Source organism: Talpa occidentalis, unplaced genomic scaffold (genome assembly GCF_014898055.3).
Source record: "Talpa occidentalis isolate TD23 unplaced genomic scaffold, MPIMG_talOcc4v2.1 talOcc4.5, whole genome shotgun sequence".
Classification (NCBI taxonomy): domain Eukaryota; kingdom Metazoa; phylum Chordata; class Mammalia; order Eulipotyphla; family Talpidae; genus Talpa; species Talpa occidentalis.
Window position 1 is genome coordinate 124,068,614 of NW_023604861.1, and position 22,632 is coordinate 124,091,245.

General features: G+C 38.2%; 1 protein-coding gene and 1 non-coding gene across 2 annotated transcripts in view; both read right to left on the bottom strand.

Annotated features, from left to right (window-relative positions):
* WDR43 (WD repeat domain 43) overlaps window positions 1–22,632 on the bottom strand; it is a 42,452-nt gene that overhangs the window by 19,269 nt on the left and 551 nt on the right. Inside the window, exons 2-7 of the mRNA XM_037528285.2 lie at window positions 15,242–15,379; window positions 11,899–12,020; window positions 6,591–6,711; window positions 5,669–5,808; window positions 2,044–2,146; window positions 811–875 (exon numbers count right to left, since the gene is read on the bottom strand). Of these exons, the coding sequence (XP_037384182.1) occupies window positions 811–875; window positions 2,044–2,146; window positions 5,669–5,808; window positions 6,591–6,711; window positions 11,899–12,020; window positions 15,242–15,379 (689 nt within the window). The remainder of the gene's footprint in view (window positions 1–810; window positions 876–2,043; window positions 2,147–5,668; window positions 5,809–6,590; window positions 6,712–11,898; window positions 12,021–15,241; window positions 15,380–22,632) is intronic.
* Window positions 6,086–6,170, bottom strand: LOC119260028 (small nucleolar RNA SNORD53/SNORD92). The gene has a single exon (XR_005128668.1). It is a non-coding gene; the product is annotated as a small nucleolar RNA SNORD53/SNORD92 (small nucleolar RNA).

A 22,632-nucleotide genomic window follows, 5' to 3' on the forward strand; every position in this document is an offset into this window, starting at 1 on the left:
GCCTGGGCCTACAATCATATATTCCATGGATTCATGTAACTAGGTAAATACAGGTCTCAAGTGTTATACACCAAAATGTTACCCGCTCCAGAGAGCAGAATTCAGTGGAGACTTGAGTTTTAAAATCAATTGTCAGCCTCCCTGATGGCACAAGGGGTTAAGAACAACACTGTGAAGCTATCTGCAGCCTCCCAGTCGGCCAGGGAGCTACCCACATGGTGCAGCAGACCTCTCCTGTCTCGCCCGCTGCTCCCCTCAGCAGTGTATTTCAGTAGATCTGCCTGTTCTGCTCCCCACTCTGTCTCTGATGAATCTTCTCACCCCACCCCCCACAACTCTGGCCTGTATCCCAGCTCTTGTATGCATAAATAAATAAATCTTTTAAAAATAAATAAAATCCACTTCTGTATGTCCTCCCAGCAATGCTCCCCTTTTGTCCACCTAAACACCAGCACTGCGATTCTTCACTGATCCAATGTATGTGGCAAGGAGAAGCAATACCAAAGACAAAATTTAAGCCTTCACCAAAGTTCCAAAACAAATATCTCCAAGTGAACCACTTTCTTTTAAAATGTATCATTAGAATTACCAACATTTACTAAGCATACATGACAAAAAGTCACTCTCCTATCCAATCCACAAGATTCTAAAAACTTCAGTTCTTGAGTACCCAAACACATAAAGAATTAAGAATGCTTTCAAGACAAGGTAACTGAAAAGAAATATAATGCAAAGTATATGATGGTGGGAATATGAAAAAATAACAACCTAGGGAAGGAAAAAAATACATTTTTGACTTCAAAAACTTACCCATTTAATATGTGTTCAAAAAGATGAACTTGACCATCTCTGCAAACAACAGCTAACTTGACAGGCTAAAAGAAAAATGTCTGATTACTCTACTGGGTTTGGTACTTCAGCCTACACATTTGAGAATTACTTGGTTGCTGTTTTGGTTTTAATGAAATTCATACTTATGAAATTTTACTTATGAAAATTCAATTCTCTGGGCCTCCCCAGTGGCACAGCGGTTGAGCACTGGACTGCGAAGCTGCCTGAAGCCTCTGCAGCGCCGGTTTGATCCCCGGCCAGCGGCGAGGGTCCCACATGGCGCGCAGACCTCTCCCGCCACACCTGCTGCTCCCCTCAGCAGTGTACTTCATCAGTCTGTCTGTTCTGCTCCCTGCTCTGGCTCTGGTGAATTCTCTCAACCTCCCATGCTTCTGACTGTACCCAGTGCTTGTATAAATCAATCAATCTTAAAAAAAAAAAGAAAAAAGAAAATTCAACTCTCCTCACCTCTCCCCTCCCTTAGCCAGAGAAATAGAACAACAAGAATGCACAATTCTTGCTTCTAAAATATAATTACTGTTATCATAGTAACGATTCTTATTGTTGCTGTCAAGCTTTCAAATAAAAATTTAGACAAGGAAGATAACGGTCAAGGAGATGCAGAGATGCAGTCTGAAGTTAGACGAGCAAAGTGACCACCCCTCGTAAGAGCACATCACTCAAATTTAATGGTTACTTCAAAGAGTTTAAGACATTTATATATATATATAAATATAAATTTATATTTATATAAATTTATGGCTCTGGTGAGTTCTCTCACCCTCCCATGCTTCTGACTATACCCAGTGCTTGTATAAATTAAATAAATCTTAAAAAAAAATAAAATAAAAAATAAATTAAAAAAAAAAAACCCTGATTTAAAAATGATGCCTATGGGGCATATGTGGTGCAAGGGGTTAAGTCTCAGCACTAATTAGTTATCAGCAGACACTGCAGCAGAATTCGATCCCTTGCGAGGGAGCTAATCCACATGAAATAACATCCCTTGCGAGGGAGCTAATCCACATGAAATAACAGACCTCTCCTGTCTCAGTCAATCCGCCTGTTCCGCTCCCCACTCTGTCTCTGGTGAATCCTCTCACCCCCTGCACCTCTGCCCTATGCATAAATAAATAAACTTTTCAATAAATAAATAAATAAAGATGATGCCTGTGAAAATTCAAAACAAATTTCAAAATTCAAGCCATTTACCTCCTCTTTGTTTTCAGACAACGTCAGATCAATATAGACAGGCTCATCTGTAACTGTAAATGACATCACTGCATTCTTTTCCTTGTTTTCTGACCGGACCTGCCTAGATAATAAAACAATAATTAGGTAATAAAAGATTTTTCTTTTTTAAAAAAAGGGCAAACACTTAAAGAGTCAGAAAGAGTTATAGCATTGGATACCCACACAACATTTTCATCTTTTGAAAGTAAGGTGACAAAAGACCAAGATAAGGGATAAAACATGGCTGTCATCATGAAACATGGCTGTGTGGAAAAAGAGAAAGCACTAATGCACTGTGGAGACCGAAACAATGAGTAACATTCTCTATTCTTCTCACCCATCTATTTGTCTGCCTCCATGCTAACACCACACTGTCTTCGTTGCTGTAGGCCAACAGGAGGTACTGAAATCAATGTTTAGCCTCCAACTTTCTCTTCTTTTTCAAAGTTGCATTGGCTATTCTGTCTTACGTACTTTCATTTGAATCTTAAAATCAGATTGTCCATTTCTAAAATAAAGTCTATTGGGATTTTGACTGGGTTTGGATTTAAGCTATAGATTAACTTGAGAATAACATCATAGCAATACCAAGAAAATCTACTGTCCAGAAACACTCATAATATGCAAATTATCCTCAGTATTCATTGATTCTTTGAGAAGTCACCTGCTGGCTAAAGTTTATTTGTAGCCTCCAAAGTTAGTATTTGTGGCTCTTTCATGGTCTTTAACAGGCATGCCCAGAAAAAGAGTTGCCTGACACAAACACAAGATTATAAGCAAATCTAAGTTCTGCCCTCTTATTTTAGCTTTCATACTACAAATACTTTTTTTGCCATCTACTTAGTGCCACATTTTTGTTTGCTTTTTGTCAGTAATTTCACTGTTTAAAATGGTCCCAAAACACAGAAGTGTTGCCTAGGGCAACCCACATGGTGCAGCAGACCTCTCCTGATTCACCCCACTGCTCCTCTCAGCAGTGTACTTCGGTCAGTCTGCCTGTTCTGCTCCCCACTCTGTCTCTGGTGAATTTTCTCAACCCCCAACACCTCTGGCCTGTATCCCAACTCTTGTATGCATAAATAAATCTTAAAAAAATATATATATAAGCCACAGAGTCCTCCCTGGTGGCCTAGGGGTTAAGTCTCAGCACTACCAGGCTATTGCCAGTCACTATGGCCTGAGTTCGATCCCCATGCAGGGAGCTAACCCACATGACTCAGCAGACCTCTCCTGTCTCGCCTGCTGCTCCCCTCAGCAGTGTATTTCAGTAGCTCCGCCTGTTCTGCTCCCTGCTCTGTCTCTGGTAAATCCTCTCACCAGCCCTCACACCACCCCCACCTCTTGCCTATACCGTTGTTTTTACACACACACACACCCCCCCACAGACTGAAAAATATTATCAAAGCAATATGATAAAGGATTAATATTCAGAATAAACCCCAATAAAAAAATAGCCCAAAATATCTGAACAGACATTTCAGCAGAGAACATATCCATATAGCAAATAAGCACATGAAAGATTCTCAAAATCAATAACCATTAGGGAAATACAAATTCAAACCACAATGAGATATCACTACACAAGTATTAGAATGGCAAAAATTAAATGATCTTATCAAATGTCAGTGAGGATATGAAGACATTAGAACTCTATCACAGCTGGCAGGAATATAAAATGATATAACCACTTTAAAAGCACTCAGCAATTTCTTTAAAAAGTAAATACATACAACTATCCTATCATCTAGGTATGTCCACAAAACACTTGTATACAAATGTCCAAAACAATTATAATGTCCCAAACATGTCAACAAGTCCGGAGACTGGGGTGGGGTGGGGGCTTACAAAGGGATATGAGGAAATTCTTAAAAGCAATGCACATGGGACAATGGCCATGATTTCATGAGGCCGTGTGTGTGTGTATGTGTGTGTAAACCCAAGAAGTTATTACATGCCCTAAATATGTGTAGTTTACGTCAATTATTCCTCAACAAAGTGATTATTAAAAAAACCTAGGCACAAATAATATGAAGAGTTCAAACATGATTTACAAATATCATTTAAACTCAGCTTCCTTTTAATCAACTAGTAAAACTATATATTTACCATTAAAAGCCTTTCAATATTTTTCATGTAGAAACAAGAGATGATCTGATAAACTCTAAATGCTCTCATATATAATAAATTCTTAATAAATTGAAGATCCATTCTAACATGAAATCATTCAAAATCACTGCCATCAGATGACTATACACACAAGAAACTGCTACCTCAGCCCATCAAAAGAAGTACTAGCTCCTTAGAGTAATAGAAAAGGGTTATTTTTTTAATCTTCATTCAGTGGCAGTAAGTCTTTAAATGTTACTTCCTAAGCAGAATGTGTCATTGAAAGGTAACCATGAGGGAACCTTAGGAGTTGCTCTACCTACCAAAACACAAAAGTTTTTGGAGTTTCATAAAAATGGTCTTTTCAGGCACTTTTTCAATGTGGATTTTTCATTTGTTTTTTAAATTTACTCTTCTGTTATTAGGAAGTTCCAGGCATAAACATACCATTTTCAAGATTTTAAAACAACAGAAATCAATTTGTCTGTTACAGGTAGAATTTTGTAGCTAGAGAACCCTTTGTCTAGGAAGTTAAAGAGATGAAGCATTTACAGTTGACATTTTAAGTTTTCAGCAATACTAATTTATTATGTAAGTGTTAAAAACTCTAAAACTAACAGAAATTATCCTAGTAGGTGCTCCTCATACCAAACACAGAATAGAAAATCAACTCAGTTTGACTGAGACATAATCAGAACAATCACTCGATGAATGGTTTTAAAGGTGAACAAAGGTTCACATTTGGCCTCATAAGCTTTCTCCTGACACAATTACTTTAAGGATTACATATTTGATTGATGACTCTTTCCATCAGTGGTATTTGTTATAAATTATAATAACTTTTATCTGGTCAAGAGAGCAGACTCAACTGATTATTTGAATAGGAAACAACTTTTGTTTTTAAATCTCTACTTATTTGTCCATGAACAGCAAGTTAAAAAAGTTAAATTCAACATCAAATGGAAAGCAAGAAATCCCTTATATTTCTTAAATTTAAAAACTTTTTGATGGTCCTTTAATGTCAAATTATTTTTGCTTTTAAAAGTAGTTTCAAAGGAATTAATAACAGCAATTACTGCAAAAAAGTTGGGAACGGTCAGACATAGTCAAGGAATTTCATGTCCTCAATAATCCAGCACTAAATAGACATTACTGCACTAACCCAGTGAGGTCACCCATTTCAACAAAATCAAAGCTTTTATTTTTCTTTTTAAGTTTTAGGGAAAAGTTATTTTGAAACTGCCCAATTGCAAAAATGCTCAGTTGACTCCACCTCTAAACAAGCATGGAGAACCTTCTATTATACAATGCTTTTAAATTTTTCTCCTAAGGAATTGTTTTTAGGAAAACACAATTCTTTATTACAAGTTAACGTAAATTCTAACATTAACACGGTAAAGCAAGTCTCATACTCATCATTTATTATTAACCACCACATAACTGCGACCAGTTCTTTCAAAGCAAAATTACCTCCCAAATTCAAAACCAGATTACATACCAAACATTAAGTAACCGGTCGTGTACTGCTCCAGATAAGAAATAAAGACCTGTAATTCCATCAAAGGGTTGGCTCTCATTAGGAGGTCTAATAGTAGTGAACATAAGTGATGAAACTGGAGTTGCATGTCCTGTGAAGTGCTAGAAAAAATTATATCTCATTTAGAAGAGAATGGATACAAAACAGTAATAAAAATTAAAATTCCATGTATCATATATGATACATATCTGAATCAGGAGTAACAGTTAAATCTAAGTCTATGCAATTGAAGTTATTTGAGCCATTTCTTAAAAACTCCCTCCAAAAATTTAGATGTCCTTCTAACTCCCATGAATCTATCCCACAATGTTTATTTCTTAGATTTTTTTTTTAGCTCAAGATTCACTTTAATTTCTCCATTTTTAAAGGGGCACTTCGGTGCTCAGACACAGCCAAGGAATTGTAGGTCTTCATTTTACTCTCAGTGAGTCGAAACCACAATTTTAAGGCATCATCACAGCACCAAAAGTTCAGTAACCCCTTGCACACTCAATATGCAATTCTAAATTTCCATTTAAATACTGCAAGTGTACCAAATGCTGGAAGCAATCTAGAAATCAAAATCATCATAACAACTGCCTACTGTAGAGATTAATTCAAATTCCATGCATTTGTTCAATTCATTTTTCCAATTAAAACATGTGAAATTAATATATCTACTTATTTAACATTATTTTCATTACTTAACAATCCATTTACTGATCTGATACATATAAAAAGTTTGGGAAGTTAACTTTTATCCATTAATTGTACTATTTGACTATTTGATACACTTGAAAATGAAGAATCTGTTTTCATAAAATAGTCTACAGCTCTGACTTCTACCTTTTTCCATACTTACTATACATGACTATTATGCTTACAACCAATTTGATTCACTCACTCTGTAGATTTCTTTGGTCTCCAAAACCCATAGTTTGATTGTTCGACCAGCTGAAAGCAACATTTTTCCATCTGGGCTGATACACAGAGAACTGACGCTGCTGTTGTCACCTTTCCATTTGCTGTATTGTGAAGGAAAACAAGTATCTTGATAAATGGGGAGAAAACCATTCAGGGTAAAAAAACAAAAAGCAAATCAGTCATTAAAAATACCACCTATGGGACCTCCCTGGTGGTACAGGGGTTAAAGTTTCAGTGCTATGAAGCTATTGCCAGCCACAGCGGCATGAATTTGATCCCTGCCAAGAAGATAACCTATATGGCGCAGCAGACCTCTCCTGTCTTGCCTGTTGTTCCCCTCAGCAGTGTATTTCAGTATATCTGCCTGTTCTTCTCCCTACTCTCTCTGGTGAATCCTCCTCTCACTGCCCGCACCTCTAGCCTAAATAAATAAAAAGTCCTTTAAAAAAAAAAAAAAAAAAAAAAGATTGGGCCTCCCCAGTGGCGCAGCGGGTTGAGAGCAGCGCCGTGAAGCTGTCCGCAGCCTCTGCAGTGTGGGGTCGATTCCCGGCTGGCCAGGGAGAAACCCACATGCCACAGCAGACCTCTCCTGTCTCGCCCACTGCTCCCCTCAGCAGTGTTTTCCATTGTTCTGCCTGTTCTACTCCCCGCTCTGCCTGTTCTACTCCCCGTTCTGTCTCTGGTGAATTCTCTCACCCTCCTGCGCTCTCTGGCCTGTACCCCAGTTCTTGTATGTATAAATAAATAAATAAATAGCCTTTTTTAAAAATTAAAAAAAAATTTTTTTAAAAAGACCACCTATGGTTGTATTCCAAATTGCATTTCCTTAAAGCTTGTGTCCGCTAACCTTGGACGTATTACTAAGGTAAAGCCTCCCTGAGAGGACTATGATTCCCAAAAGGTGCTAAAAAAAAAAAAAAAGCACAAGAACGCGTTACAAGAATGGAACATGAGTAGTTGTGTATTCTGTGGTCCATAATATGGCATGCTGGCTATACCTCTGAGAGTTTGTCACATTCTCATCGTGGCTCCTGTATCTTCTGGAAGTGAGCTTTAATTTACTGAGCAACACAAGCGAGTCCTCATGCTACAGATCAAATGGGTTATTTCTATCTCAAATCCACATAGATGAGCACAGTCTGATGCCTTCCTAATGCCTCAAATATGAGTAGCAGCATGGTCTTTGCAGTTTGTTGCTATTACAGTAACAGTTTTGCTACTCACTTATAAAAACAACAAATAGTATCAATCATATCACCAAGTTAATTCTGAAGTTGGAAGAATGTAATTTTGTCAGTTAATATGTCAAATTACTCAATTCTAAAAAAACATTACATTCTTATTTTATACTATACACAAATAAAGTTGCTAAAAAAAGTCACAAATTAAAGTAAAACCAAAATGCTGGCAGAAAATATCAGATATAGACTTTAGACAAATGATGAATATTCAGAATACATAAATAGCTCTTTTTATTCAAGAAATGGCTCCCTGAGTTCAGGAATTCAAAATAAAATTAGACAAAGGATATACACAAGCAATTCACAGAAATACCAATTGTTGATAAATAGAAAACCGCTCAACCTCAATAATAAAGAAAAATGCAGCATTATTATGCGAAAACTTTTATTTTTCCCTTATTGGTTCCCAACATTTTGACAATATCTTATCAATTCTCACAGTCACTGTTCAAAATTTATCACTGCTCTGACAATTATAAAAAAGATAATTCCCACCATGACAACTTCCAAATCTACTTCCCCACTTTATCTCTGAAAATGCCAGTGCAGAAGCTAATACCACCACATTCCTCCACCACACACACACCCTGTTCCCGTCCCCATTAACAGCTTTGCAACTCAAAGTGTAACCCTGAGTAGGAACTAGAAACCTGTTAGAACTAAGACGCCCAAACCTCCATCTAAACCTACTAAGTCTAATCTATGCACACACTAAAGTGAAAAGGCAGAAGATTCCTTCTGGCAATGTGGCTCCAGAGAAATGACATACACACACTGACATCTGAAGGTCACCGATCACTTATAAAGGAAGCCCAACAATGGAGCCACACACCCACAAAGGCCTTCCAATCAACTTTTTAATGTTTCATTTTCCAATACCATTAGGCAGTCGAGGATGTCTAGTCACTTTAAGAATGTCTTTGACATAAAAGAGACCAAAATCAAACAAATCGAAATACATCCACAAGAGAAAAAAACTTTAAATCCAAATTCTGTCTTCAAAGAAGACCGAAAAGAACATGATGCAACAAAAAAGAAATAGGAACAAAAACAGTTCCTGAAAGTTAAAAATACAGTAAGAGAAATTTTTTAATCCCTAGATATGGTACATGAAATTGAGGGAATCTCCCAGGTAACACAAGAAAAAGACAAAAGGAAAAAAGAGGAGGGAAAAGAAACTTTTCTAAGGATTAGTCCAAGAAATGCTTTATCTAAATAACTACCATGTAGAAGAGAAAGATCAAAGAAAACACAACTAATAAAATTATCAAATACACAGGAAGAAAAAGAAAGGACACGAGTTTTCAGTCTATAACTAAAGGTTCCTGGAGGTGCCAATCTAATTCATTAAAGTAAAAAGTCACAGGATATTTCAGAATACTAAGGATAATTAACCCTGATAACTTTAAAAAAAAATCCAGTGGCCCAATGCTTCAAAATCCCATGGGAAAATTATTTCCCACCTAAATCTCTGTATCTACAAACCATCAATCAATTGTGAGAGTAGAATAATAATAGCGGGGGCACAAACAAAATCTCAAAAATGTACCATCCATGCACCTTTTATCAGGAAGCTGCCATTTCACCGAAAGGAGGGATTAAACCAACGAAGACAAAAGTGGAATCCAGAAAACAGAGGTTCCATCTGACAAGAGAATTTTCAAGATGATGATTCAATGGACCTTGGAAGAAGGCAGACAAGTCCTCCAAGAAACAACTGACAATGGAGAGGAAGCCTCCAAAATATATAACTGTTCAACTGATGTGTCTAAAAATCGCTGAGATGATTTATACAACTATAGAAGCAAGAATGAACTAATGACAGGAATATGTAAAAATATGCCAGTGAACTTTAAGACAAATATTAAATCTCTGCCAAAAAGTTAGTATAAGCCTAGTACAGTCTAAGGTTCAGCTTAAGTATTTAAGTAGTCATAAACAATAAATACTGCTTAATCAATAAGTATGATATAGGGCCTCCCTGGTGGTGCAAGGGGTTAAGATGCAACCTATGAAGCTGTCCGCAACCTCTGCAGCACAAGTTCGATCCCTCGGCTGGCCAGGGAGCAACCCACATGAAGCAGCAGACCTCTCTGCTGACTTGCCTGCTGCTCCCCTCAGCAGTGTACTTTGGTCAATCTGCCTGTTCTGTTCCCCACTCTATCTCTGGTGAATCCTCTCACCACTCACACCTCTGGCCTGTGCCCCAGCTCTTGTATGCCTAAATAAATAAATCTTTTTAAAAAAAAAAGTGATATAATATTAAGAATGGGAATTAAAAAAGGCTAAGAAAGCTAAATCCTCATCTTCCCTAGTAAGAAATCAATGGAAGTTATCTAAAATGGAAAACAAAATCAATTACTAGCAGCATAAAAATGCCAAGAATGAAAGTGGAAACACAAGTACCATATGAGACAGCAGTTTCTCAAATGTAATATACGGTAAAGCCACCCTCACAACATTAGCATTAAATACAACTATGTGTATGTGCTACACAGTGCCTTGAAAAGTATCAGTTCCTGAGTGAAAGGCATCATTTTTGTGAACTGTCATCCAGACATAAAAACAGTTAGATAGGCCTCACTCAGACCTGGTGGATGAGAACCCCACAGGTATTTCTAATAGTCATCAGTGTATAAACTGCTGCAGATAAAGGGAGTACAAACACCTACTACACCTCTAGGTAGATGATTTATTACTCATCTGTACCTACAACCCTATTCCCTAAGCCTCTATACCACCTCACCTACTGGGTCCTGTCTTTCACTTGGTATTTCAAAATCAATTTGTCTGAAAACTGAAATTTCCCTCTTTTGAATATAAGTCTTCTTAACTGTACCACTACTCACCTAGTAAGTTCACCAAGTTGAAGACTTAGTAGTTACCTTTAAGTCCTTTTGGTCACTCAGTATCCCCGCTCCATCCTACCCAAGTGTTGCTAATTCTTACTTCCCACTCTTACCATTTTACAACCACCACTTGGGATCTGGCTCCTGTGCTTCTGAACTAGCTTCTTACCATGTATTCCACACAGTGCTGGCAAATAGATTACTTTCCCCAAAATCATTATTTTGGTGACTTTATTCCCAAGACACTGACCTTGAGTGTCTCTTTACTCACCAGATAGACTCTACATGCCAAGCAGTTTTAGTACAACAGAAAAACACTGTACCAAACTGAATTCAAGATAGCAGGATCAGAACTCCCTCTCTGAGACTTCTTAGCTATGGGGGACCATGGGCCTCATTATCCTCTATCAGGTCCTCATCTACATAATAAATTGAACTACACTCAACAGTCCACATTTACTGAACAGCCACCACACAGCCAGTCACAGATTGGAAGTTTGAACTGTAAGAGTTGTCTGAAATTTTTGATCTGTAACAACAGATACTTTGGCCCACAGTCTCTACCAGCCACTACCCCAGCATGCCCCTTCTCTACTCAATTCCATGTAAATCCTTCACTTCTGGGCCTCCCCAGTGGCACAGCAGGTTGAGCACCATACTGTGAAGCTGTCAGCAGCCTCTGCGGCACGGGTTTGATTCCCGGGAGAAACCCATAAGGCGAAGCAGACCTCTCCTGCTTCACCCACTGCTGCCCTCAGCAGTGTCTTTAGTCCATCTGCCTGTTCTGCTCCCCTCTGTGTCTCTGGTGAATTCTCTTACCCTTCCATGCCTCAGACCTGCACCCCAGTTCATGTTTAAATAAATAGATCTTTAAAAAAAAAAATCCTTTACTTCTGTTCCTCCTAGCCTTTGTTCATGCCATCTCCCCCCCGCCTCCTTTCCCCACTCTCAAAAGAATTCCCTCAACTCTCTTTTATCCAAATCAGTGTATAAACTACAACTGCAGTAGTTTACACATATCTTAGAAATCTGATTTAAAGTTCCTCAAAAATATGTATAACTTTCCTAATGTCAACATTCCCCACACTGTTCAAACAACACCTATGGCAATATAGTTTTGATTTGCCAAACTCAAATGCATTTCCAAACAGTAATCAGGTTATCCCTCCAATCCCACAGACCCATCAACGTTACTTACCACTTTACTTTGCATGTCTGTGTATTCCATTCCACAATATGCTTATCATCTGAACAACTATACAAACAGCCATTGTCTTGATGCCACTGAATACAATTAACTTTGTTGTCATGCCCACCGTTCTGCATATTGAAAGAAAAAATAAAAATTTTCATCTGACATAACATGAAGTCTGTTACTAGTTATCTAAAATGGTAAGCGTTAGCCTAACTTTAAAAATCTTAACCTACATCTACCCATTTTAACTTTTCAACAGCAAAAATGAATTAAATCAGTTATAACTTCATCAAAGCATTAACCTCTCATCTCAGTGGAAAACATACTTTTACATCATAAATTCAAGGATACCAGCTCTACTTATGATGAAATACGTCATGAACAGTGACAAAAAGCTTGACACTTGAGTGAACTAGAAAAATCAAAGAATTTTTAAAGAATTTAACAACACTCAAGGTAAAAATTTGTCTAATCAAAAATATCCTTGAAAACCCCTTTTAAAAAAGTACCAAAAACTCCATCTATCAATAAAGTAATCATTGATTTCAGGTAAACACTCTTGTTTGTGTTGTGTTATGGAACAAATCATATAAAAAACACTTTAAACATACACAGCATACCAAGATGCTCACTCACTCAGAGGGAAATATATAAACCAAGGAAGAATAAATCCAAACCTCCCCACTTAACACACATTCCAGGACAAAGTCACTCCATTAACTGAAGTGGTAAATCACCTACACTATCAGCAACTGTTATAGTCGCTTTCTACCTGCATTCACATAAATTAAATATACACAAAATGAATCACTACTTCTGTCAAATAGACTGCTCCCACTTTGAAAGAAAAATATTATTATATGTTACCTTCAGTTATTTTCCTTTCCCTCCTATCAGTTATCTACTCAAAGAGTTAAGTCCTATGTTATGGACATACAAATAATTGAACAAAGGATATGAACAGATAAGTTCCATAGAAATAATTCACTAGTATACACCTATCTTGAAAGTTATTAATCCAAGCGCTACAAAGCAAAACAAGATAATCTTTTCAGTTTGTTAATCCAGCAATTTGTTTAATGTATTACTTTGCTGGTCAGATTACAGTAAAAAACGGCAGTATCATCCATTGCTGGGGCTAGTGTGCCCTCTGGAAAGCAATCTAGCAACCTGCCTACTCAGTCATTCATTTACTCATTCAACAAACACTTATTAAATATCAATTATATGCCAGTCGTAATATACTATTACTAGTCACTTTCAATATATCACTACATCTAAATCTCAAAAAGTCAAGCAGGGTATATAATATACTCACGTAAGAGGTAAGTTAAACTACTTATCCACAATCACATATTAGTAGAATCAACCTCAAGACATTCTAGGTCCAAAGCTTGGTCTCTTTCTATTTCAACATAACATCCCAACACTTCTGACCATGACCTTCTTGGTTCCATTTCAATAAACTCACTCCCTGCTAGAAATTTATGTAGAGGACCTCTCTGGTGGTGCAGAGGTTTAAGACACAGTGCTATCAAGCTATATAGCCAGCGCAGTGTATTTCAGTATTCTACCTGTTCTGCTCCCTGCTCTGTCTCTAATGAATCCTCTCTCTCTTTTTCTCTCTCTCACACACGTACCTCTGGCCTACACCCCATTTCTTGCATGCATAAATAAATCTTTGGGGGGGAAAAAAGAAATTTATGTAGAATCCTCTGAGGAACTGAAATTATTTACACAGGAGTTCTAGGTTCCATCAGCAATAGTCAGGTAAAGCAGTTATCATACTATATACATCTAGGTACCTGCTGACCACAAAGAACTGACCAAATCAAAGGACAAGCTACCAACCACAGGGGGGAAATAGACCCTATGATTTCTACACTCAGGTTGGAAAATAGGAGCGAGGAGGTGTAAAAGGAAATCCCCTTCCAGGTAGCAAGCTAGCTAGATACTGATATGAGTGTATGTATGTGTATATATATATATATATACACACACACACACATATATATATCCGTGATTGCTTTATTTTTATAGCTGCATGTTTTTACAACCTTTAACATAAAAACATAGTATAAATGCAGATTGAAAAATCAGATAAGATTTTCCACCTGCCAAATTAGCTGGGATTTTGTTAGTGCTACATTTAATGGGACTAGTTAATCAGTGGTGGCAATACTACTAAAATTCACGTACTGTCCTCCTTCCATTGCTGATATAAGTATAAATTAGTAAACTTTTGGAAAAAATTTTAATGTATTATGTACAAAAAGCCTAACACTCAAACCTTTTGATTCATTAATTATAAGCAAGAATCCAGCTATATTTTCAGACATATGCATAAAGCAAAAAATTTTATCTTTTTTCAACCTCAGTTCCAAATTATCAAGGGATACTTGTTTTATTCCTATTACAGACAGGAATCCAGTGACCACAGACATAGAGTAATAGTCAATGTCTGAAACAATTATGCCAGTTACTTTTTTTTTAAAAGATTTATTTATTTATGCATACAAGAACTGGGGTGTAGGCCAGACGTGTGGGAAGTGAGAGGATTCACCAGATGGTAGGGAACGCAACAGTCGGATCTACTGAAATACACTGCTGAGGGGAGCAGTGGGTGAGACAGAAGAGGTCTGCTGCGCCATGTGGGTCAGCTCCCTGGTTGGCTATTAAACTCATGCTACAGTGGCTGCTGACAGCTTCATATTGCTGAGACTTAATCCCTTGCACCACCAGGGAAGCCCCTCAAGTTACTTTCTTACAGCACTTAACCCTCCCTTTCTCTGCTGTGATGTTGAGATCAGGACTCTGTACCACACTCTGTTTTGCCAAATGAACTGCTAGTGGGAGCCACCAATAGGGGCTGCTGAGGGAGACCAACCTGGAGGAAGAACAAGGGACTTGTTCCTTCTTTGTCTCTGCAGCAACCCTGTTTCACCCCAGCAGTGACCATCCTTCTGGCTACAGCTGACCCCAATACGTAATTTTTCTAGAACCTGGAGAATCAGTCTCATCACCTCCCTTCAGGGATACCAGGAATCAGTTAGTGCCTCCTCCTTAAGAGACAAAAGCAACAAGAGCAACAGCTGCTCAACTGAGCTCCTTTCTTATCCATGATGCTTAGAATTCCTTTTACCTTTTCCTTTAAGCCTATTCAACAATTTCTCATTTCTGACCTATGTTAATTATCATCAAAAAATTCAGAATTTTAAATGCAGGAGCAGAAAGATGCCCCTGTAGTATAGACTCTAGAGCATAACCAGAACTGCCTCATTTCTAATAATCAGCATCCCTGTTACATCTTGTTTATATTAAAATATACATGCACACATATACTTACTATTAATTTACTGTGTAATTCTCCTTTTACTGTACTGTATAATAAAATACTACCAACTGCTGTACCAAGAGCCAACAAGTCAACCTGGTTACTTGTTCCTATAGCTTCTGATTTCCTTTTTTTCCTCTGGGGACTTTCCTAGAAAAAAAAGAAAAAACATTTTAGTTTCAAACAAACATCACTAACACATAAATGCAAATAGCCGCTAGCCCCCAAAAGGAAAGTGAATGCTACTGATATATTTAAAAAAAAAAAAAAAAGACTCTCAGAAGATTTCTTCCTCACTACCAAAATAAAAATCACTCCAACGGGAAGAGGAGATGTTCATAATTCTGTCTCCTGCCTCTCTGGAAAGAAGGTGCAAATAAGATAGCTCTCACTGCTGTTCCCACTTATCAGAAACCAACCACTCTTGACAGGTCCAAATGAAGCATTCCAAGCAGATTATTATAGAGCCACACCCAAGAAGCCAAAGATCCTCATCTCTCCTCCTAATATTTCTTTGCACTCTAGCTTAGTTTTCAGGAAAAGTGATGCAAATGTTTTCTTATTTTGATAAAAATGCATTTACTTCAATTTCACTCAACAATCAGTTGTAGCAAGTAAAGCAGCAGAGAGCAGACTAGAAAAATTGCTCCAGTGATAGTCTAAAGCTACACTGTGGTGGTGGTTCTAATGACTCTTAAGAGGCACAAGTCTCAACCGATGCTCAGATCAAATCCACAAGGCTCCTTTAGTTTATGCCAAATGATACGAACAGCTCCTGTGTATCCATCAAAAAGGAAATTAACGATCACAGCTTTAGAATTCCACATCAGAATTCATAATGATGAAATTTTACTTAGAATTTCATAACTTCTCTTCCATGCTTATGATTTTTAAAGATTTTTTATTTTTTATGCATACAAGAATGGGGGTATAGGTCACAGGGGTGAGAGGATTCAGCAGAGACAGAGTGGGGAGCAGTGGGCAAGACAGGCAAGCTCTGCTGCACCGTGTAGGGGCTACAGCTTGATAGTGCTGAGATGTTAACCCCTGCACCCCCAGGGAGGCCCTTTATGACTTTTTAATTTTTTTTTTAAAGATTTATTTATTTATGCATAGAAGAACTGGGGTAAGGGCCAGAGGTGTTGGGTGGGGGTGGTGAGAGGATTCAAGAGAGACAGAGTAGGGAACAGAACAGGCAGACTGACTGAAATACACTGCTGAGGGGAGCAGCAGGCGAGGCAGGAGAGGTCTGCTGCACCATTTGAGTAGCTTCCTGGCTGGGGATGTAACTTGTGCTGCAGAGGCTGCATATCACTTCATAGGTTGTATCTTAACCTCTTGCGTCACCAGGGAGGTCCCCCTTTATGACTTTTTAAGTTAGCACTTGCTAGTCTATGTTTCAGATAAAGAAGCACTGAGAAATCCATTCTTTTAGTTCAGAAAAGAACAATAACTCAGGAAAGACAACATTTACTCAACAGCCCAAGATCTTCCTCTACAGCACACACACACAATTGTAGGATATATAAAAATTAATCCATCCCAAAAACCATCAATGGAAACTATGTTATCATCAGGTGCAGAAAGAATGTCAAACGGATTTACAAACCAGTTTCCATTTTCTTTTAGTTATCTTATGAGGATGTTACATCTGCAGAATTTGATTCATCAGAGTCATTTAGGTCAGCAACAACAACAAAAAAGATGTAACAAGGCCTCCCTGGTGGCACAAGTGGTTAGTTAAGTCCCAGCACTCCAAAGCTATCTGCAGCCACTGCAGCACGAGTTCCAACCCCCACCATGGAGCTACACACATGGTGCAGCAGACCTCTCCTGGCTCGCCCACTGCTCCCCTCAGCAGTGTATTTCAGTCAGTCTGCCTGTTGTGTTCCCCACTCTCTCTCTGGTGAATCCTCTCACGCCCGCACCTCTGGCCTACACCCAGTTCCTGTATGTATAAATAAATAAAAATAAGTCTTTTTTTAAAAAAGAAGCACAAATAAATCTCAGAAATTAAACACTTAGATATTCAAAGTCCTAATTTTACTAACAGTAAAATCTCTATACACAAATTTGAGGTTCACTGGGCTAACCCTAAATATTTCAATTACTTAATCTCAAAGAATTGACTCATGCGTATTTTCTCAGAGAATTAAAAAAAAAAAAAAATCCCATTCAGGGGGTCTCCTTGGAGGCGCAAGGGGTTAAGTCACAGCACTATGAAGCTATCTGCAGCCACTTCAGCATGAGCTTGATCCCAGGCCCGGGAGCTGACCCACATGGCACTGTAGACCTTCTCCTGTCTCCCCGGCTGCTCCCCTCAGCAGTGTATTTCAGTCAGTCTGCCTATTCTGCTCCCCACTCTGTCTCTAGTGAATCCTCTCACCCCCGTGCCTCTGGCCTGCATCCCAGCTCTTGTATGCATAAATAAATAAATCTTTTTTAAAAAAATTCCCATTCAGCAAGAGGAGACTGTCCAAAAAGGTCAGCCTGATAAAAAGTTTATACAACCAATGTGCATTTTCGTGAAACCTAGTATTTTAAGTATTGCCTCGTACAAAATATTTCTGAAACGAGTTTAGTGCTACTCATGATTAGAGACTACAATAGAAGTTTGCTGGCATTTTTAATCTGAACCAGTTATTCCTGTGAACAAAAATTTCAGTAACTTCCCAGAGAATCACTATCACAACTCTGGCATTCAAAAGCACCCATAATCTGCCTCTACCCCACATTTTCTAGTCTTATTGCTAATTCCATCTTTATATTACACTCCCTAATCACAAATACTCTCCCACTTTTTGTTTTTCCTTCCAGTTAGAGGGGCCTTTCCTCACTCACCTTTCAACTTTCATTTGGTTGAAAATATATCCATATTTCAGGTCCACCTCAAGTATCATCTCCACAAGCCCTTTTTCTCTTAAGACACACGGCATACTCTGCTGAATTACCTTTATTTTTATGTCTTAATCACGTTCAGTTTTGTTTCCTCTAACATGCCTAGTACAATGTCATGTGTACACTAACTATAAATGTAAATATTATATATAAAGTAATGAAAAGGCTAAGTTAAAAATTTAGTTCATATATTTGTGACTGGAGAATCTGAGTTTCTGAAGGTACCAGCAGTGAAGACCAAAAGGATTGTGATTTCTTATACTAAAACGTATAAGACCTTCCAATATGAAGGTCTGACAGAACTAAGCAATAAAAATATCATAACAGGTTGGATGACAGCCTATCAGCATTGATCCAGAAGGTAATTAGAAAGCCAAGTGAGAATCTGACTGAAGGAGTAGTATAGATGTGAAGACAGAGAAAAAAAAACACTCCTAGGCGATGAGAAATCTGAACTGGATCAATAAGGAATAACTTTCTACACTGAGATCCCAGAGTAAGAAGAGTACTATACAGATTCCATACACACTCACAGAAACATGTATATATTACTGAAACAAGCTTCACAGAAAAACATTCTTACCATGCAAAGGACACTCTGATATTTTGTTTCATTGCTTTAATGCTGTCACAACCTACTGAATCTATTTCACAATCCACTAATAGATCAAAACCTATTTTTCAAAAATAATGAACCTATTTTTCAAAAATAATGACCTCTAGACTGAAAATTATGCCAAAGTTTCAAGTTTCATTCTACAATGTCTCTTATGCCATTTTTTGGTCTACCTTACTGTCATTTACCCTGGCATATGTTTAAGTTTCATGGATAACAGTAGACAAAAATATGTGCATTTTGCAAATAACTATATAGCCTTCATAGCAAAATCAATTAAATTCTAACACGTAGGAACGTCTGTTTCTCCCAATGGAATCTAATCTGCAAATTGTCCCTTCTTTTGAAGTCTAAGACTGGAGAGATGTTAAGAGAACACTATAGGGCCTCCCCGGTGGCGCAGCGGTTGAGCGCTGGGTTGCGAAGCTGCCCACGGCCTTCTGCAGCGCCGGTTCGATCCCCGGCTGCTCCCCAGGCACTGGAGGAGGGTCCCGCATGGCGCGCAGACCTCTCCTGCCGCCCGCTGCTCCCCTCAGCAGTGTACTTCGGTCCTTCTGCCTGCTCTGCTCCTCGCTCTGGCTCTGGTGAATTCTCTCACCCTCCCGCGCTTCTGACTGTACCCAGTGCTTGTATAAATAAATAAATCAATAAATCTTAAAAAAAAAAGAGAGAGAGAGAACACTATACAGGACCACAATGGATTATGCCACATGATACTGACTTCATTTTTTCCCTAGAAACATCCCTGATGCAACTGTGCTTGCTCTGTCCATCATTTGAAATGCCATGTGCTTTGCTGAATGAGGAGTAAGCTTTCTGGAGTCATCTTAACTACAGTGACAACACATCAGCGTAAGTACCTTTACAATGGTAGTCAATGGAAGAGAAGGTCTGTTTTCCAGGGTGCCACAGTAATCAGGGAGAAAAAAAGAGAACAGTTTTCAAGATTTAAGGGAGAAATGAAGTAGTAGGATCAATCCCTAGGTGGCTCAGTTATTTACTATGTGACTTTGGCCTATCATTTCCCATTTTAGCCTGTTTACACATATAAAGTGAAGTGATCTGAAAACAGCATTCATCTAAGTCCATCAATTTGTCTCCTTGCTTTTTCATCATTAGAGGTCCTTTTTTCCCAGGCTCCATCAGTTAAATGGAATACTCAGTTATAAAATTTGTATAACCCTAGAAAAACTTTAGTGTCATAAATGCAAAGTAACCATATTATAACCATTCTGCATTTATGAGCCATATTTAATTCCTGTTACTCAAGAAATCAAGCATCAATTTATTTTTTTCCCATTGCTAAGAGTAACATCACTAAACATCCTTGGGTGGCAAATGCTAACTACTGTACGATACTCTCACAAACTGATTTACGTTGAGAAATGTAGCAGTAAAGTGGTAGATATACCTATGTGGAATTCCCAGATTCATTCAATAACAACTAACCTTTACTGAGCACATACATGCCAGGCCAAGTTGCGCCATTCACATATATTCCCTTAATTAGTCCTAAAAAACCCTTATTTAATATAATGTCCATTTCATATTTAAGAATATGCCATAAGCCAAAATCTTAAGATGCCAGAACATGGGCTTCAGAATAACATCCTTTTGGTGTCTCATACTCTAAAGCCCCAATAAGATAAGAGCATCTTAAAATTTAAGTGGCAAGGATCATATAACCTCAAGGACTCAAAGGACTTGAGAGAAGATGAAGAAGTTGCTACAAAACACTATTTTCTATATTTAAAAATCACAGGACTTTTGAATTTACACCATAAAACAGGTTAAGGTTGTTTTAATCCAGGAAAACTGCCTTGCTCCCTAATTTTCAAGTAAAACTAATCCCAAAATTATGAGGACTGGACAGCTCCACATTCCTCCCTACTCTGAATTCTGAACCTCAAGATCTAGGGTGACAGTGTTAATTCACTGTACCGAGACTCTTGTGGCCACAACTACTGGGTGGTCGGAAAAGTCATGACGTATTTTTTTCTTTGAAAAATATGGAGGGGGAAAAAAAAAAGCACCATAACTTTTCCAACAACCCAGTATTTTATTGCTTATTAAGGCCCTGGTCAACTCGTTCCAACTTTCTTATTTCTAATTCACAATTAGTTTTTTTAAATGTAATAACGTAATGTAAGTGCAATAATTTCAGGCCATTTCACAATTGTTTGACTAAAATCAAAGCATATAGGCAAAAGGATTCTGATATCCACAGAAACTTTTTTCTGATGCCCAACTCTCATTTTTCAGTGAGGGCCGCCAAATTAAATGTTATGTTCAGTGTGACAAAAGCAAAAGTTCTATTTATGAAACCAAATCCAGATATCTTCCTACTGTGTCAGTGTTCTGTATAATCGCAAACTTTTTTTCCTGAGGCATAAAGTGTGGCTAAGTCAACAAATAATCAAAGTGGGTTAACAAAATCTTGCCAGCCTAATATTAACTATTTGTTGCAGCTAATAGAGAACTACACTTTAAAAATCTTAATTCTAGTCCTGGTTCCATTTTTAGTTTTATGCAAGTTGCTTAATTTTGCAGAGCCTCAGTTTTTCTTCCCGAACAAGGTAAGAAGTTTATCCTTCTCTAACTTGAAGAACTAGCCAAACAAATGTAAGATACGAGTAACAACTAACACTTACTGCACTTAAACACCAAGAACTATTCAAAATGCTTCATTCATTATTTTAAAAACATTAAATTTCCACAATCACCCAATGAAGTGGGTACTAGTATCCCCATTTTACAATTGGTGAATTAGAAGCATAACTTCTACCATGAAGCAAAGTTTGGATTCAAATATAAGCACTATAGCTTGGGTCAGGTGTGTAACAAACCACTGCTCCATATTTCCCCTCAATATATTAATAAACATTCAATATTATGATTAGTAATATCACTTTACAGGGCTGTTAAAAGACAAGCAGAAAACTTTGAAAAGGAAGAATGTGCAGAGTGCTGCAATGCTAACAACAACTGTTAAGTGCAAATTTTATGCTAGAGACAACCTAGACAAGGTTTCTTTTACTAGTCAGTAAGAGTCACTTCATCTAAAAACTGAAATCTAGCTTAAAATCTGGAAATATGTAAATACACTCTCCCAAAGTATAATCAATGAAATAAATGTATCCTTATTTCCATCTTCAGAATTTAGCAGAAAGTTCCCCAATCCTTAGATGGACTTAAGCGTTGTCCTAAATATCAGCTTTTGAGGTGTCACATATGCTTTCAGCTAAATGACACACACCTCACAATACCGGATTCTAATGTATCACTTTGGAGTGATTTGGTGTGACTACCCTATCCTGCAGTTATACCACGTGCGTGAGTGTAGGGCAGTGACACAACAGTGAATGAGATACCTGAGATGGGTCCCTAACAGTGAAACGCCTTGCCTAACTCAGCATCCGTAGAGAAACTTCACTAGACTCTTAAGTTAAACTGCTTCACTTCATCTTCACAGCTCAATGCAAACTTCAGACTTGGGAGGCGGGGAGGGAGGAAAGGGTATATAAAGGGAGAGCGGAGCAGACAGTAAAAAATAAAAAGGGAAGAATGTTTAAAAGAAAATAGAAACCAGCCTGGGACAACCGATTTTTCAAAAGTGAGTCCGCGTCCAGAACGTGGCCGGGAACACGTGGTGAGCCGGCACCCAAGCGGGGTGCCGGAGGGTGGCAGGGGTGCGGGGTGGGGGGGCAGCCCGGAAGCCAGGAAACAGACTAGCTCATGCCAACCACCCCGGGCAAAGTCGATGAACTGAGTCGGGGGTCGTAGAAAGGTAACATACCTTCAAACCCCGGCTCTGTCAAAAGCCCGAGCCCCGAAGCGCGCACGCCGAGGAGCGAGGCCTGGCCGGAGGAAGTCGCCCCTGGAGGGCCGG